The following is a 16,748-nucleotide window of genomic DNA, read 5'->3' as shown; positions in this document are numbered from 1 at the left end:
AACTGAGAAAACAGAGCTATTCTGATTCAAGGGGTGTGGGGGACGCAGAGCCTGCACAGGAATCCCTGAGAAACTTCTAGGGCTCCATGGAACACAGTTTGCAAACCACCAGGAGTTAGCCTGGGGGCCTGTCCGAGCACAGCCCAAATGCGGTTCAGGGCGGTGGAGGTGGGGTTGGAAGGGTGAGATTCTGGCCTGGAATGGTTTGACTTCATTCTGCTGCAGCCATCAAACTGGAAATTCAGTTGGGATTGGTTGAGCTGGGGTGGCCCTGTCCGAGAGCCCTCACTTTAGGGGTTCCTAGGGGAATCCATTTGAGTATGGATTTTCCCAATGATCTTGGCTCTCCTCCTCCACCTATCGTGGGTCCAGGGCCACTGAAATGGATAACAACCCACAAGGGAGTGCTGAGACCAGGGACCTGTGGGGAACTGTGTGCCAGAGTATCAGCGATGCGTGCACTACTGCCTGGCGGTACTGGCGGTCTTCACGGTGTCTTTCCTTCCCTCCCGCGCTGTTGACTTGCATGGTCAAGAACTAGCTGAATTCTCTCGAACCTCGAATTCCTGGGCTCAAGGTATCCTGCCTCAGTGTCCTGAGTAGCTGGGACTATAAGCTCTTGCCACCACGCCCGGCTAATTTTTGCGTTTTTTGAAGAGAAGGTCTTGCTGTGTTGCTCAGGCTGATCTTGAACTTGTGGCCTCAAGAGATCCACCTGCCTTGGCCTCCCAAAGTGCTGGGATTATAGGCATGAGCCACCACACCTGGCTTGATGTTTTATTAGCCTGTCCACCCTTGCACAGCCCCTGCGGAGAATGGCTGGTGGCTGGGAAGTTGTGTGTACGTGCGGATCTGAAGCAGGAGCAATACAAAGGCTACTGAGTGCCTGCGTGCACCAGACGCCACTCTGGGCACTCAAATGCCTGCCAGTTGATCCTCACGATGACCCTACAAGTAGGCGTAGTTCCTCCTGCTTGCAGATGGCTCGGGCAGGATGAATAACTCACCCCAACTCCGCAGGTAGGAACTAGAGCCGGGATTTATTGTTTCTGACCAAAGCCTGTGCCTTTTCTCCTGCATCAAGCCGCACTTCTCTGCTTCAGTTCAGGGCTGTTTTGTTAGATTTTTGGGAGGAGGGAGTGGTTACCATGCGAGGCTGGGTTGGTAACCACGTTCAGACCTCAATCAAAGAGATTTCTGGATGCTTTGGGGCCAGGGAATGTCAGGCACTGGCTGTGAGGAGCAATCATCTCTCTCAGGGGATCCTGGGCAAGAAATCGGTGCTTATTGGGCAATTCAGTGTGTGGGGCCAGCCCCATCATTTTCTCTCCCAAGTCCCCACCCTGTCCTCAGAAGGCTCGGGTCATGTCATCTCGGTCACAGCAGCTGGAGTCCAGTCGGGCAAGTGAGGGCAGATGGCCTGGCTGGCACTGAAGCAACTCCTCCCCCGAGACACTGGGTATTGGAACCCAATTACCTTTCCTCTGGCAAGAGAGAGAACGGACAGGTGGGAATGGCCGACAGCCAGGAGTGGGGAGAGGTGGGAACAGCACAGCATTGGAAATGATCTACTGAAAGAGTGCAATCCGATCTGTGCAGTTTAACTTAACCCTTGAGCTTTGTAGGTTGCGTTTGAAGCCAGGGTCCTTGTCTTTCCCATTCAGCTGGGACAATTAGGGACAAAGATCATCTGTCCATGCCTCCCCTGCAGGCCTCTCCTCTGGACACGCACCCTCCCTGCGACAGACCAGGGCTCCCTCTCCACATGAAACCCTCAGGTTAGGTCTGGGGGAGGCAGGAAACCTCCAGGGGGGGAGCTCCGGATCCCAGGGCTCACTGTCCAGTGCTCACGAGGCCAGGGCAACAGCCTGGTTGCCGCCTCTTTCTTTGCCAATCTTTGGGTCCACCCCATTCCAAAAGACCACGTCCGGAGGCCTTCAGTTTTATCTTTTACTTGGCACGAATGAGAGGGATCGGATACCAGTTTAGCCTTTTGAGTGTGCAGAGCTCTGCCCACCCCCCTCCCACCCCTCAGCCCCAAACCCAAAGATCTCGTAGCCCTAAAACCCACCTAAGCAAGTTACCTCACACACCCTTCGCTTTCTTTCTTACAGAAGGGAACCTCTTTAGGGAAAAAGGGTGACTCAAAACCCAGCCCTGACCTCCAGCACCCCAGGGACAGCTCAGCCCCGACAGGAGGCAAGTGAATTGAGACGGGTGGACGGGACAGGTGAGGTAGGGCTGCCCTCTGGGAACCGCCCTTCCCTGGCAGCCGGTCAGGGCTGGAGAGGAGGGCCGGAGGGGTCCCCCAGCCCAGATCCATGCTCCTGGGGAGGTGGGATGGCGAGGAGAAGCACAAATAAAGGGCAAGTTTGGGGAAATAAACAAGTGAGCTCAGCCCTGTCTAGTGATGTGGGGTGGGCAGGGGAGGGGCCAGCAATGGCCCTATCTAACCTCGGGCCCCACCGCCCCCAAACTGGCTTTGTAACTCCTTTTAAAGAAGGACTTTGGGGTTGGGAGAGGAAAATGGAACAGAGATCTGTGCTGTGGAAGGACTAGAGATGTTTCCTGTGACAACTTTTTAGACGTCTGGCTCCTAGACGTCATCCCGGCAGAGGGTGACTGTCAGCAGGTCGGGCCCACTGCCGCGTCCCCCTAGCAGTGGGCCTTTGTGTGGGGGGTCAGGCCCAGGCCCCTGCCCTTCAGAGCTCCTCATGCACCCGCTCCTGGTCTTCGTCTGACTTCAGCTTGAGTTCCTCGGCCGTGATCTTGCCGTCCTGGTTGCGGTCCTGGTTCTGGAACATGTCCCCTATGGTTTTCTCGGGCTCCTGCCCAGGCATAAGGCGACCTTTGCCCTCATTCACTTGAGCCTTGATGAAGGTGGAGAACTGGGGGAGGGTGGGCAGTGAGAGTCGTGGCTGAGCAGCTGTGGTGGCCTTGGGAGGGGCCCCGGGTAGAGGTTTCTTTTCTTTTTTTTGCCCCAGCTGCCCCCCACGCCCAATTCAGTAAGGACTGGGAGAGGACAGGCACTGGTGCTGGGGTCCTGGACGGGGCCAGGGTGGAGGGCATGGCAGGGACAGTCAGTGATGGCCCAGGTAGAACACACTGCATGTGTGCCAAGGAAAAGGCAGGGACAAGGGGCCTGAGGCATGTCACTCAGCGCAGGGGCAGGGCGGTCAGATAGGATGTGGGACACGCATTGTTCTTGCCAGACGTGCCCCGCCAGCTGGCTTCCCGGGCGGGGTGAGTGCGTGGGTGTGGGTATAAGGATGGAACCTCACCCACCTCCTCCGGGGGGACCTCTCCATCCTTGTTGAGGTCCATGTCTTCAAACAGGCTGGCAGGAGGGTCCTCGTGCCACACAAACAGGTAGCCTGTGGGCAGCCCGTCCTCCCGGGACACCAGCTCCACCTCAAACAGCAGCACGGCACTGCCAGGGACCCCCCGGGCTGGAGGGAAGGAAAGGTCCCCATCAGGCCTGGCTTCACAGTATGCTCTCCAGCCCACCGGCCTCAGTTTCCCCTCTTGGGGGCTGGAGAGTGGGCTGTGGGATGGGCACAGAAGCATCCTGAAGGCTTCCCTGGCTCCCCCCACCAGCCATCAAGGCCCCTCACCTCCGCTCTCCCCGTGGGCCAGGTGCGGGGGCACGATGAGCTGCCGCCTCTCCCCCACGCACATGCCCTGCAGGCCTATGTCCAGGCCTTCGATCACCTTGTTGGCCCCCAGAGTCGCCTCCTGCGGTGCTCCGTAGTCATGCCTGAGGGACAGCAGATGGCCAGTTCGCAGCCCCCTCTCCCCGAGCTGGGCCCAGGAGCAGCCCTCAGTTCCAGTCCTCCCCGGTGCCCAGCCACGCAGCAGAGCACAGGGGCCCAATGGCACAGGCGTGGGCTTCCCTTTTCATCTTGCCACCGCCACTGAAGTGTGGCCTCGTGGGCTCCTCTCTCCCTGCTTTGGTGTCCCCTCCATAAAATGGAAACAACTGCTCTCCCCTACTGCTGGCATCACCATCCCTTCCCCTCTGGAGTAAAGAATCCCATGTCCTCATGGCTCCCTGATGCTCTCTGAGATGGGGACTCAGGGGAGCAAGAGACTGACTGCCCCCCAGAGGCTTGGGGATGCAGAGGGGGGAGCTAGAGTCTGGGGGACCCTTAGGAGGACTCCCCACACCTGTGCCCACCCAGCTGCCTGGCCCTGGCCCCACCCCGGACCCACGAGGAGAAGAGCTGGGTGCCGTCCAGCAGAGAGCAGTTGTAGTGGTATCGAATAAAGTCCCCAGGCTTGGCGGTCTCATTGCAGCCCTCAGGGGGCCGGGACAGTGTCTTGATTTCCACCGGATCTGCAGGGTTGTGGAAGTCGATGACGTGGACATTGAAGATCAGCACGGCAGAGCCAGGGATCTTGTCTCCTGAGGCCAGAATGGGGCAGTGGTGTCAGCTGGGAGCTCCAGGAGAGGCTTCCTGAGGTCTCCACGGAGGCCCCTAGACCTCACACCCCTTGCCCGCCAGGGGGATCCACAGGAGGATGGGAGAGGACGTTTGTCCACAGAGTCGATTCTTCTAATACGCTCTTGTTGGGGTGAGGGATAGGGGAGGGGGGCATTCCAGTTAGAAAGCCCTTTTCCACACGTCACCTTGCAAACTCAGTAACTTACCCTGCAGGCAATAGGATTTGTCCCATTTTACAGGTGAGGACACTGAGGCTCCCAGCACAGCTGGGTCCTAGGGCTATGCTGGTCCTGTTCTTCCAACCACCCTCCCTCTCCAAACCCAGGAGGTGGCTGCCCTTCTCCACCATGGAAGGGGGCAGTGGGGCACTGCCCTGGAGAAAATGGATGGAGTCCGTGTGGCAGCAATCAGGGGGGTGCCAGGATGTAAACTGCACGTGTTTCTGTGATGAGGGGGGCAGAGCAGTGGCTGGAATTCCACCATGGGTGTGGGGCAGGGGCAGCCACAACGGGCAGTTCAGGGAAGGAGCTGCAGGGTGCAGGGGTGACTTCAGGGGTGGCTTCGGGAGCAGGAGCAGGGAGCAGCCCTACCAGTTCCGTTCTCCCCGTAGGCGAGGTGGGGTGGGATGGTGATTCTCCGGCGCTCTCCTACGCATGCGCCCTGCAGCCCCTGGTCCATGCCCGGGATGATGTAACCCTGCCCGACATAGGTATTGTAGGTGTGGTTGCGGGAGTAGCTGTAACACAAGGCGGGAAGCCAGGGAGGGAGTCAAAGGGGCCCCTCCCCTTCCAGGCAGCTCAGAGTGAGCCCCCCACCTGCTGCCCAGGGCGACCCCAGCACCTGGTGTTTTCCTGTCTGCATCAGCCTCTTCCTCCACCTCCCAGCCGCCACCCCCCCTTCCCAGCACCCTCCTGACCTGGAGTCAAAGAGGGGGCCAAAGAGGGTGCCGACCTGGAGTCAAAGAGGGTGCCATCCATCAGCGAGCCGTTGTAGTGGTATCGCATGAAGTCCCCAGCCACGGCTCTCCGGACACAGCCCGGGGGTAGCTCCAGTGTCACTAGCTGGACAGTGTCCTTTGGGTTGTGGACATCAACCAGTAGGACGTGAAAGACCAGGGAGGCCTGCGGGGGGATCACAGTCCCTGGGGAAGGGATAGGGCTTGAGCCATACAGGTGAATAGCAACCTGGGGCTCCTTGACCCAGGAAGGCCTAGGTGGGCACCATGCCCTTTCCCTCCCATCAGCAGCCTGGTTTCTTGCCCCTTCTGTGAGGCCTGAGCTGGGTTCCCCCAGGGCCACCACTAGCTCACACTGAGCCTTTGTGTGAATCAAAATAAAGCACCCCTTCTTAGTGAGATGATCACCAAAGGCTAGATTTCATCCTGACTTGCCTCCCTGGATGGCTGTGCTTGTGCAGTACACACCCTGAACAACTGTATGCGGAGCCCTGGTTTCCCTCTTCTGGAGAATTCCCCCTTGAGTCCCCACCTGCCCTCACCATATCCTTTCTCTCCATAGGCCAGGAATGGAGGGATGATAATCTTCCTTCTCTCTCCAGGACACATGCCCAGCAGCCCCTGGTCCATGCCCTTGATCAGCCAACCAGAGCCGATGTAGGTGTCATAAGTGCCGCCCCGACTATAGCTGCAGAGAATGAGGTGGGGGTGGTGCTGCTGGAGGCGGGAGAGGCAGGGAGGCCCTGGACTTCCCCTCCTTATGCCACAGCCCCCAGTGCCCCAGGGCTCCCCTCCGGCCCCTTATTACCTGGTGTCGAAGGAGGTGCCGTCCAGCAGAGTGCCGTTGTAGTGGTAGCGGACAAAGTCGCTGTCCTGGACCATGCGGGGGCAGTGGGGCGGGCGCAGCAAGATGCTCACCTGCACGGTGTCTGCCTTGTTCCACACATCCAGCAGGACCACGTCGAAGTAGAGGGTGGCGTCCGGGGGAATGAGCCCCGCTGTGAGGGCAGAGCAGCGGGGGCTTGTGTTTAGCGCAGACCCCAGGGTGGGGTTGGAGTGGGGTCTGAGAGTTCTGCTCCCCTCCTCCCCCCACCCCCAGCTCCTCTCCTTCCCGGCCAAGGCAGGATCCCACCTGGGGCCCTGTCACTCCCCTTCCTCTCATCCCAGTGGCAGGAGACTCTAGTCCCAGAGCTGCCACTGTTCATGCTGCACGTGCAGCATGACCTTGGGCACGTCGCTCCCTGTCTCTGCACTTCAGTTTTCTGGTCCTGGGATCCCTGATCCTGCCTCCCGGTCTCCTCCACCCCCAGCTCGTGCCCAGCCCCTCTCACCCAAGCCGATGCTGCCATAGCCCAGGTGCGGAGGCACGATGAGGCGGCGCCGCTCGTTGACACACATGCCCATGAGGCCTCGGTCCATGCCGGTGATAAGGCGCCCCACGCCCACCACGATGGCCACCAAGGTGCTTCGGTCATAGCTGGGGGAGGGACAGACGGGATATGGGGGCCTCAGGTGTGCAGAGAGGGCTAATACAGTCACACGGTTCCCTCTGCCTACAGTCGCATCATGCACAGGTGCACACACGATCCTCCCCCCCATACACAGGTGAGATGTACACACACGCTCCTCACTTGTCTTTCAAGTCTCCCTCCCAGGTCAGCCATGATGCCCACCTTAAGAGGATGGGCTGTTACCAAAGGGGACCCCCTCCAGGAGGCCAGGGCCTTCTATTCCCCTGGGATGGGGGTAGGGTGGGGTGGACAGGCCTGGCCACTGCTACTATTTGCGGATAGCAAATGAGTGGTTAGTACAGCACAGAGGGGCAGAGGGACATTTACTGAGCAGTTACTATACGCCGGATTAAATGCTTGGCATTTTACATTCGTTATGTTATTTAATCATCTCCCCTGTGAGGCGGGCATTATTGTTTTCGGTTTTCTTATGAGAAAAATTGAGACGTGAAAGACCAAGTGCCTTGCTCAAGATCACATAGCTGATAGGTGGTCAGTTGAATCCCAAAGCCCATGTTTTTGCCACTGCATTGTCACTTCTCCAGGAAAAGGAAGGGGAAGCAGAGCTGGCAGAGGTGGGGACGGGGAGTGGCTTCAAATTTTGAAAAGGCCTATTTTAAAATTGCCATGGCTTTTATTTGTTTTTAGTTATACACTTTTCATTTATTTGCAGTTTTCAGAAATTTTTTATTTTGATGGAAGGGGGCCATGGGTTAAGAAAGGTTTCCAAGCTCAACACTCACGAGCTGGGCCCCAGCCAGGCTCCCAGAGTCCCCGCGAGGCTGTACTCCTGGCTACCGCCTGCACTTGGCTTTGCCCATGATGCAGGTTTTAGGTCTGGCCTGTTTCCTTCACAGTGCTGTCATGAAGGCCCAAGCTCTGCAGAAGTTTCTACAAGTTAAACTCCACCAGGGCATATGGTTCTCATAAGAGTCAAGGCTAATGTGTATTGAACCCACTCAAGGACTGCCAGGCGCCGTGAGGAGCCAACTTTCATTCATCTTGTTTGAGTCCTAACAGCAGCCTTAGCCAGTGGGTGCTGTTTTTAAGTGAAGCTTAAAGGGACAAAATTCCTTGTCTGCAGTCAGAGCCTGGATTTGGACCCTTTGAATTCTGAAGTTCGTATTCTCACCCAATATATACTGCCTGCCTCCTGGCCGCTAATTTCCCGTGGGCTGAGTTGTGTGTTGTTAGGGGAAGGGTCTAAGAAGGAGAACTCAGGGACCCAAGGTTTACCCCTGAGGCTGGCGCACAGTCCTGCCCTGCCCCCGCCAACAACAGTGCAAACCAAAGGCTGGCAGGACGGGCAGCCCCGGGCACTGGCCTGGTGTAGCTGGAATGGTGGGAGGTGGGGGTGCTGAGAACCGCAGAGGGAGGCACAAAACCCTCCGAGGATCCCAGAGCGGCACTGTCCGAGCGGGTGACACGTAGACAGACAGGGCCCCTTCACCAAGCCATGCCCTACCCCCACAGGTCCATCCAACTGTCTTATTATAAAGCCTACACAGTTTTATGCCCGCCCACCGGCTACTGAAAATTCCCACCCCCTCCAAAAAATGTTCTATTCCCTCTTCTCTAAACACAAAGGCACTGAAAACTGGGGATGGAACCAGGAAGGGGGTCAGCGTAGGTGGAAAGGAAGAGGGTCCCAGGCTGCTGACAGACCATCCAGGGTTCCCAGGGAGCAGAGACCACCCCTTCCCCCACCACTGTAGGCCAGAACAGCCCCCTCCACCTTGTCCTTAAATACAGCAATGGTAAGTAAACAGGGCACCTTGATTATCAAGTACTCTGGGGGAGGAGGGGAGCTTGTGTGAAAGAAATCAGGGTCCTCCGAGAGGTGAAGGTTCCGAATTGGAGCAGGGGGCTATTTTGGGGGAGATGGATGTCCAGGAGCCCCTGAAGGTGCTGTCTGGGGTTAGGGGATCACCGAGGGAGTCCTGGGATACAGAGCTTAAAAGTGGCAACAAGGTAACCACAGGACCCAGATCCGGGGTTCAAGGAAGGGCAGTGGTGAGTCTGGGGGTGCCCAATGCATTACCTCGAGTCAAACTTCTTGCCATCCTCGAAAGTGCCGTTGTAGTGGTACCGCACAAAGTCCCCCATCTGCACTTCCCGGGGACAGGCCCTGGGGATGTGGTACCTCTCTATGACCACATCCTCCAGGGGACCCCCAGCCGGGCTGGCGCGGCCCAGCCCCCTCCCCACGGCCTGCACCAGCAGCAGCAGCAACTGCAGCAGGGGGAGCCGGAGGAGGGTGTAGCTGGGGGGCCCGGCGGGGAACATGGTGCCTGGAGTTGGGACTGCAGGCAGTGAGGCTCAGCGAGCCTACTTTCCCCTCCTCCCGGAGGTGGCTCCCCCCCTTCCTGTCCCCCTTCCCACCCCGCCCCGGGCTGGTCCACGTGGAATGGGGGCTGGGGAGACTGAGCTGGCCGGGAGGGGTGTGTGGGGTGGGGTGGGATGGGAGGAGGGGGCCAGGCTGAGGGTGGTGGAGTGGGAGCAATGCGCCACAAAGAGCTCCGGCTCCCCCTCCCCCATCTCCACCGGGGCCGAGAGACCTGGGGCCTGGCCGGGGAGGGAGGAGGAGGGAGGTTCGGGAAAGATGAGTAGTCTGAGTGGACTCCAAAGAAAAAAAAAAGTTCAGCCTCTTTTTCCGGAGCGCCCGGGTCCTAAAGCCGGTCTGAGGCATCCCTTGCTGCTTCTGCTGGCACCCCCAATTCTAGGCCCCTCCAGGTGGGTGGTGAGGCCCAGGAATCTGAGGGGTATCTCAGTGTTTGCCCCCCTCCCCCACTGTCCTCCAAGGGAAGGTCTCTCCAGGGAAGATAGTCTAGCTTTTTTGTCCCGCAAAAGCTAGACTGCAAGGACTTCGTGACGCGGGGACGGAGATCGAGTGGGCGGTGGTGACCGTGGAAGACGTGCAGGGTACAATCAGGTGTGTGCTTCCCGACGTGGGCGGGGTGCGGAGACACCTGGAGTGTGCAGCGGGGCGCTGGGATGGAAGACCGGGTTCCCCGGCTTCACGCTCCCTGGCGGGGTTGAGGGAGGCGGCACATCCCTCAGCGACTTGATCTTAAGGTGGGGGCGCTTTGTGTGGGGAGGCGCTTTCTGGGCGCCCCATCTTTGGCGTGAAGCGTTCCGCTATCCACCCACTATCTATCTGCCAAGGAGAAGATCCCCAAAGGGCAGGAGGTCGAGCCAACGTAGGGGACCTAGGACGTTACTGGACCCTCTGAAAAAGAGTGGGGACGCGACCCAGGCTCCTCCCCCGCCGTCCCGCCGTCCCGCCCTCGGTGCCCGGCGCTAAGACCCAGCGGGCGCGCCACCAGCCCCGGCCCCCGCCCTCCCCTCGGGGCCGGGCCGCCCCTGAGCTCGGTAGAGCCGGCCGGCGGGGGCATGGGTCGCGCGGCTTGGGGGCTGCTGTGGCTGCTGCTGGGCAGCGCCGGCGCCCAGTACGAGAAGTACAGCTTCCGGGGCTTCCCGCCCGAGGACCTGATGCCGCTGGCCGCGGCCTACGGGCACGCGCTGGAGCTGTACGAGGGCGAGAGCTGGCGCGAGAGCGCGCGCTACCTCGAGGCGGCGCTGCGGCTGCACCGGCTGCTGCGCGACAGCGAGGCCTTCTGCCACGCCAACTGCAGCGGCCCCGCGCCGCCCGCGGCCTCCAGCGCCGCGCCCGCGCCCGGCCCCGACGACGGCGGCGGCGGCGACGAGTGGGCCCGCGAGCTGTGGCTCTTCGGCCACGTCCTGGAGCGCGCCGCCTGCCTGCGACGCTGCAAGCGCACGCTGCCCGCCTTCCAGGTGCCCTACCCGCCGCGCCAGCTGCTGCGCGACTTCCAGAGCCGCCTGCCCTACCAGTACCTGCACTACGCGCTGTTCAAGGTGGGCGCTGCGCCCCGGCGCCACCCGCCCCGGGGCCTGTCTCGAGCGCGGCGTCGGGTTTCCGCACCGGCGGGTCGGGAGAGCGTTGCCCTTCCCCAGCGCACGAAGCCGGCTGTGCGCTCAGGGCTGCGGGCTCTGGCCCTCCTGACCCGCTCCCCGCACGCCCCCACCAGGCTAACCGGCTGGAGAAGGCGGTGGCCGCGGCCTACACCTTCCTCCAGAGGAACCCGAAGCATGAGCTGACCGCCAAGTATCTCAGCTACTACCGAGGGATGCTGGACGTCGCCGACGACGCCCTCACGGACCTAGAGGCCCAGCCCTACGAGGTGGCAGGAGGGACAAGGGGAGGGCTCCCGCCAACAGGGCCTGTAAAGGAGGGGAGGTATTGGGGACCCCTGACTCCCCCTGCCCCGCTCCACCTCAGGCCGTGTTCCTGCGGGCTGTGAAGCTCTACAACAGCGGCGATTTCCGCAGCAGCACCGAGGACATGGAGCGGGCCCTGGCCGACTACCTGGCGGTCTTTGCCCGGTGTCTGGCCGGCTGTGAAGGGGCCCACGAGCAGGTGGACTTCAAGGACTTCTACCCAGCCATAGCAGGTAGCCGGCCATGCTTCCTAAGGCCCCTTAACACAAATATTCATTCCTGGCATATGGAGTGCTAGGAAGTGCAGGGGAGCTGGACCGGAGTGAGGTGTTATCTCAGCCCTCAGGGAGCCTCCAGTCTGCCCTGAGAGATGCCGAGTGCAGAGCTCTACAGTCAGGAGTGTCCCATGTGCTGGGCATCCGTGCAGAGAGGCAGTGACATCCCAAAAGGGTCTGGGAAGCTTAGATTCACTGGCTTCCAGGCAGAGAGCACTGCAGGGGCAAAGGTGTTCCCCGTTCCCCGGGGGAAACAGCCCAGCAGGTGTGCTGCAAGAAAGCACTTTGTGGCCAGAAATCACACCTGGCCTTGGGATCTCTAGCTCCAGGGTCCATCAGATGGGAGTGGAGAGGGCTGTCCTTTGCTTCTCTGTTTGGGCTTCTGTCTTGCCCCCAAACCCCACCTGCTGTTCTCCCAGAATGCCCCAGGGCTCCCTCTGGCTTGGGCTGGGGGTTGAGCGGTGGGGTAGTAAGTCAGCCCAGCCCACGGCAATCTTCCTCAGCATCACATATCGCATGCCAAGCCCTAAACACACATTATCTCTCATGGGATCGCAACAGCAACGCATTTTCTGGACAAGGCAACAGGCCCAGGAGGCAGAGCTGGGATTTGGAGTCCGTCAGTGGACGGAGCTGTTCAGCCACACTGCCAGCTCCTCACTGCTGCCCCCACCCCCAGATCTCTTTGCAGAGTCCTTGCAGTGCAAGGTGGACTGTGAGACCAATTTGACCCCCAATGTGGGCGGCTACTTCGTGGACAAGTTTGTGGCCACCATGTATCACTACCTGCAGTTTGCCTACTATAAGTGTGAGCCCCCTGGGTGGGCGTGGGCAGGGGAGGAAGGCGGGAGGGAGAGGGCTGCACTGGGAGCCTCCTAGAGTCGTGGGGAGCCAGCCCTGAGAACTGAGGTCCCTGGGTGATGGGAGGAAACACCAGGGGTGGTGGGCAGATGGGGAAGGACCCCTGGGGGTCTGGGGCAGGTGAGAGGCTTGTGAGTGGGAACAGAGAGTGGTCTCAGAGAATTAGAGGGTCTCGGGCAAATGACTGGACAGCCAGTAGCTGCAAAGCACGTGCCAGGTTACAAGGCCCTTTTTCTCACTAGATCCTCTCACCAACACCATGCAGCTGACATTACCGGACCCATTTTTCAGATGAGGAAACTGAGGCTCACAGAGGGCAAAGGGCCGTTAGTCACAGGACTAACAAAAAGCACCAGGACTTGTGGTTGTCCTCACTTGCGAGAGATCCTGGCATGGACTGGGGCTAGGTGAACAGCCTCCAGGGTTCTGGCAACACAGAGATGCCGAGATGCAGACAGGACCTGAGCTGGAGTGCAGGGGCTGAGAATCAAGGGGCCGGGAGACTCCTCATGGGTGCAGGCAGATAGAGAGGCTGAGGTCCTCCAATTCCCCAGTGCCACCATGCTCCAGCTGTGTAAATTGCAGCAATGTATCTAACCTCTCCATGCCTCAGCTTTCTTGTCTGTAAAATGGGGATGACATAAATGAGTTGCACAGGGCCTGGCACATGGTAAGTACCCATCTCATGCTAGTTTGTATTATTCTTGGTTGGGGTACAGAGCCCAGCAGGCATTCTGGGAGGCGGCTGGCAGCAGGGGCACTGGGCTGAGCTGGGAGCTGGGGTTGGGGTGGGCCAGGTGGGGTGGACTCTGAAGGGGCTACTCCTCACCCTGCCCTGCCTCAGTGAACGACGTGCGCCAGGCCGCCCGCAGCGCCGCCAGCTACATGCTTTTCGACCCCAAGGACAGTGTCATGCAGCAGAACCTGGTGTACTACCGCTTCCACCGGGCTCGCTGGGGCCTGGAAGAGGAGGACTTCCAGCCCCGGGAGGTGGGTACCACTTGCCAGCATGCAGTTTGTAAAAATATCTCCTGGCTTCCTCAGAAGGCAGGAGGGGAAGTGGAAAGAAAGAATATGGGTTGTGGTTAGAGTTCTGGGTTTAAAGCCCAGCCCCAGAGCTGTGTGGTCCTGGGAGCATCATGACCTCTGACAAAGCTGTTGCCTAACCTGCAAAATGGGGACATCCGGATGTGGGAGGTACCAAAATATGTGTCTGTTCCTGCCTGCCCTCCTGCCCACCTTCATCACTCTCACTGCTGGCCTTTGTCCCTCTTCCCCAGGGCCACCCTAGCCTGACCAACTGAGGAAACCCCTGGGAGTCTAGCACAAGGCTAGCAAATATGGGGCACATGGTGCCACTCCCAATTTCCTTGTGAGTGGCAGACATTGCTAATCGATTGAGGCACTCTTTCCCACTGAACCCTCAGAATCCTCCTTAACCCAGTGCTCCAAGCAGCTATGATTATTCGATCAGCACATGAGCTGATACCTGTTCCCTGGTCCTTGAGCTGGAAGAGGGCCATCTGGCAGCAGAGTCCGGCTCAGTCCCACGCCCCCATCCCTTCCAGGAGGCCACAGTGTACCACAACCAGACCTCCGAGCTGCGGGAGCTGCTGGAGTTCACCCGCATGTACCTGCAGTCAGACGATGAGGTGAGTGGCCTCTGCCCTCCAGGGCTGGGCTGTGATGGGGTCCTTGGGCCTTTTCCTGGGGCCATTACACATGCCAGAGTTCAGTCCCAGTCCCCAGCAGTTAGCTGCAGTGAAGCAGGTGAGGATGTCCTTGTCCCCTGTGTCTCACTGTGTCCCCTGGGCTAGAGTGCAATGATGTCATCACAGCTCATTGCAACCTCCAACTCCTGGGCTTAAGTGATCCTCCTGCCTCAGCCTCCCGAGTAGCTGGGACTACAGGCACCACCACACCTGGCTAATTTTTCTATTTTTTATAGAGACAGGGTCTTGCTCTTGCTCAGGCTGGTCTTGAACTCCTGGGTTGAAGTGATCCTCCCGCCTTGGCCTCCCAGAGTGCTAGGATTACAGGCGTGAGCCACCACGCCCGGCCTGTCCTTGTCCATTTTCTACAGCTTCCCTTTTCTCCCCTACCTCAGTGTTCTGTATGTGTCCCAGTCCTGCTTCTCCCAGGCCAGTTCATATGGTGCCTCCTCCAGGAAGCCCTTGCTGCATGTCCTGCCTCTTCTCTTCCTGGGCTCACAGTGCCAACTCTGATCCTCCATGCCTCCCTGGCTACCTGTGGCCTGGACCTGGGGTTGTTTGCAACCCTGGTCCATCTCACCCTTGGGCCCCTTCTCCAGCCAGTCCCCTGGAGGATTGCGATCTAAGTCAGGGGACCTGGTTACTTCCAGCTCTCCACACGGCACCTACACCGAGCTCCTGCTCCCTGCTCAGAACTGAGTTTGAATGAACCAGTGACTAAATGATTGAATGAATACTGGATGCCAGGAAGGAAGGACCATAGTGCATTACATTGATTTCGAATGAGGGTTTGACAGCCTGAATGTCTCCGCGGTGTTCTGCTCAGTGGTTATTTATTCATCCCCTCCTTAGCTCCCACCCCCACACCCCTGCTCATCGAACACGGGCAGGGTCCACACTGCCCGCACCCAGGCTTAGGTGCTAGCCAGACCTGGCTGCACCACTTACCAGGTGGGTAGCTTCCGGGCAAGCCTTAGGTGGCCTCTCAAACTTGTTTCTTCATCCATCACCTCTCCCCATCGAATGGGGAGAATTGTGCCCATCTCACACCATTGTGGTGAGAATTAAATGACATCAAGGATGTAAAGCACTTCATCTAGAGCTGGCACATAGTAGGTGCTCAGGGAGTGGTAGCCATTTTGCTAACTCTCGCTTGTGGCCTGCTGTTTGCCAGACACCAGGCTTGGGGCTGGGGTTAGTTGTGAAAGGCACAGTCCCTTTCCCAAGCAGCTCACGGTCTGGTGAGGGAGACACAACTAGCTACCTGTGCACAGGGAGTAGAGGCGTTCCTGGCGGGGCAACAGTATTGTCACCAGGGTGTTTATGCCTGCGAGGGGGGCTGTGGAGGGGGCAGTGTTTGTGCTAACACCAGATCTCTGCAGGTGGAGCCCCATGCACCCTCTCAGGGAGGGGGCAGCTTGGCAGGAGAAATCCTCAAAACATTCTCATTAGACCTTAAGGCTAGGGAAGGAGAGGCTTTGGGGACTGAGAGGTGGGTAGGAGGTCCCCTTGGCCAGGAAGGGGGCCCTTCTGGGCGTGGGCCTGCTCTGACCTAGTTTCTCACTCAACGCTGGGGCTGTTCTAGATGGAGCTGGAGGAGACAGAACTGGCCACGCAGCCCAAGGATGCCCCATCCGACACCGAGTTTGAGGGGGAAGGTGACTATGAGGAGGGCATCTATGCTGACTGGTGGCAGGAGCCAGATGCCAAGGGTGACGAGGCTGAGGCTGGTCAGTGACGTGACGTGGGTCCTAGATGGGGGTGGGGGAGGGATGCAGCTTGGGATGGAGGCTGGGGACAGATGGATCCACCCACTGCACTTCAGAGCCCGGAATATGTGTGTGGGTGCTGGGATCCCTCCCCTAAGAGCTTCCAGCAACCCCTGTCCCGCTTGGGGAAGGGGAGAGGTGCAGTGTCCCCCCTGGAGCTGGGACCCGCTGAGACCTGTTCCTGGGGAGCCTCCCTCCTGCCCACGCCACCTCCTGCCAGGACAGCACCTGGACACCTGCTGAGGGAGGTAACCCCAATGCTTCCTCCCTTCCTTTCAGAGCCAGAGCCTGAACTGGCATGAGAAGGGGACCCCCCACGCCCCTTAGGAGCTTGGGAAGCCTGAGCCCAATTGGCACCGCCCTCGCCGGCCTGGGCAGCAGCAAGAACTATTTATTAAAAACTTGAAACGGACACAGCTAACTGGGCCCCGTCCTGTCCCCCCGGAGCACTGCCGCCCACACCCCGTCCTGTCTGTCTCTTCTGTGTCTCTGGACCACAAGGCGGCAGGTGGGCCAACAGGGGTCCGTCCTCCTCCCTGCTGCTTCCCTACCTGGAGGAGAAGGTTCCAGCTGCTGGCAGGACTCTCAGACAGAACTGCAGAGGGTCAGCCAGGGTCGTGAAGAGCACTGGACCAGGAGTCCAGTGGTTCCAGCACCCTGACAGCAGGTGCTCAATAAATGTTTGCAATAAACACAGCACGTGGGTCCAGTCTCCCCGGGGCTCGCCTTCGAGGACACAGGTCCTGCCCTCCCTGCCTCTGCGCCCATCTCCCCTCATCTGTAGAGTGGGGTGAGGGGCACAGTCTGGCGCCCAGGCTGGTCCTCTGTCCGCTTGGCGGGGATGTTGCATGAGCGAGTGCGTGCAGCGTGCGACTGCAGACCCGCCGCCAGGGGGCGTGAGGACACAGTGCCCGCCCCTGGCTCGGGAAGATGGTGGATTCAGATTTCTAAGATGGGATGTCCTGCGTTTTCCTAGTTCAG

General features: G+C 59.4%; 2 protein-coding genes across 2 annotated transcripts; one reads left to right on the top strand and one right to left on the bottom strand.

Annotated features, from left to right (window-relative positions):
* Window positions 1-1,986: 1,986 nt before the first annotated feature.
* On the bottom strand, window positions 1,987-9,228 carry FKBP10 (FKBP prolyl isomerase 10). The gene is made up of 10 exons (XM_069481426.1): window positions 8,953-9,228; window positions 6,732-6,877; window positions 6,209-6,398; window positions 5,943-6,088; window positions 5,397-5,586; window positions 5,036-5,181; window positions 4,213-4,405; window positions 3,615-3,757; window positions 3,286-3,449; window positions 1,987-2,888 (listed from the first exon to the last, which is right to left on the bottom strand). The coding sequence occupies exons 1-10, from the start codon at window positions 9,195-9,197 to the stop codon at window positions 2,703-2,705; spliced, it is 1,749 nt and encodes a 582-aa protein (XP_069337527.1). The 5' UTR covers window positions 9,198-9,228; the 3' UTR covers window positions 1,987-2,702.
* A 1,046-nt stretch (window positions 9,229-10,274) lies between these two features.
* Window positions 10,275-16,454, top strand: P3H4 (prolyl 3-hydroxylase family member 4 (inactive)). Its single transcript, XM_069481425.1, has 8 exons — window positions 10,275-10,787; window positions 10,961-11,113; window positions 11,212-11,383; window positions 12,105-12,233; window positions 13,131-13,276; window positions 13,855-13,938; window positions 15,584-15,728; window positions 16,047-16,454. Exons 1-8 carry the CDS (start codon window positions 10,305-10,307, stop codon window positions 16,067-16,069), a joined length of 1,335 nt encoding a protein of 444 aa, XP_069337526.1. The 5' UTR covers window positions 10,275-10,304; the 3' UTR covers window positions 16,070-16,454.
* The last annotated feature ends 294 nt before the right edge of the window (window positions 16,455-16,748 follow it).

The sequence above is a fragment of the Eulemur rufifrons genome, chromosome 9 (assembly GCF_041146395.1).
Source record: "Eulemur rufifrons isolate Redbay chromosome 9, OSU_ERuf_1, whole genome shotgun sequence".
Lineage (NCBI taxonomy): Eukaryota > Metazoa > Chordata > Mammalia > Primates > Lemuridae > Eulemur > Eulemur rufifrons.
The sequence above is the reverse complement of the archived record's forward strand: the minus strand, read 5'-3'. Positions and strand labels throughout refer to the sequence as shown.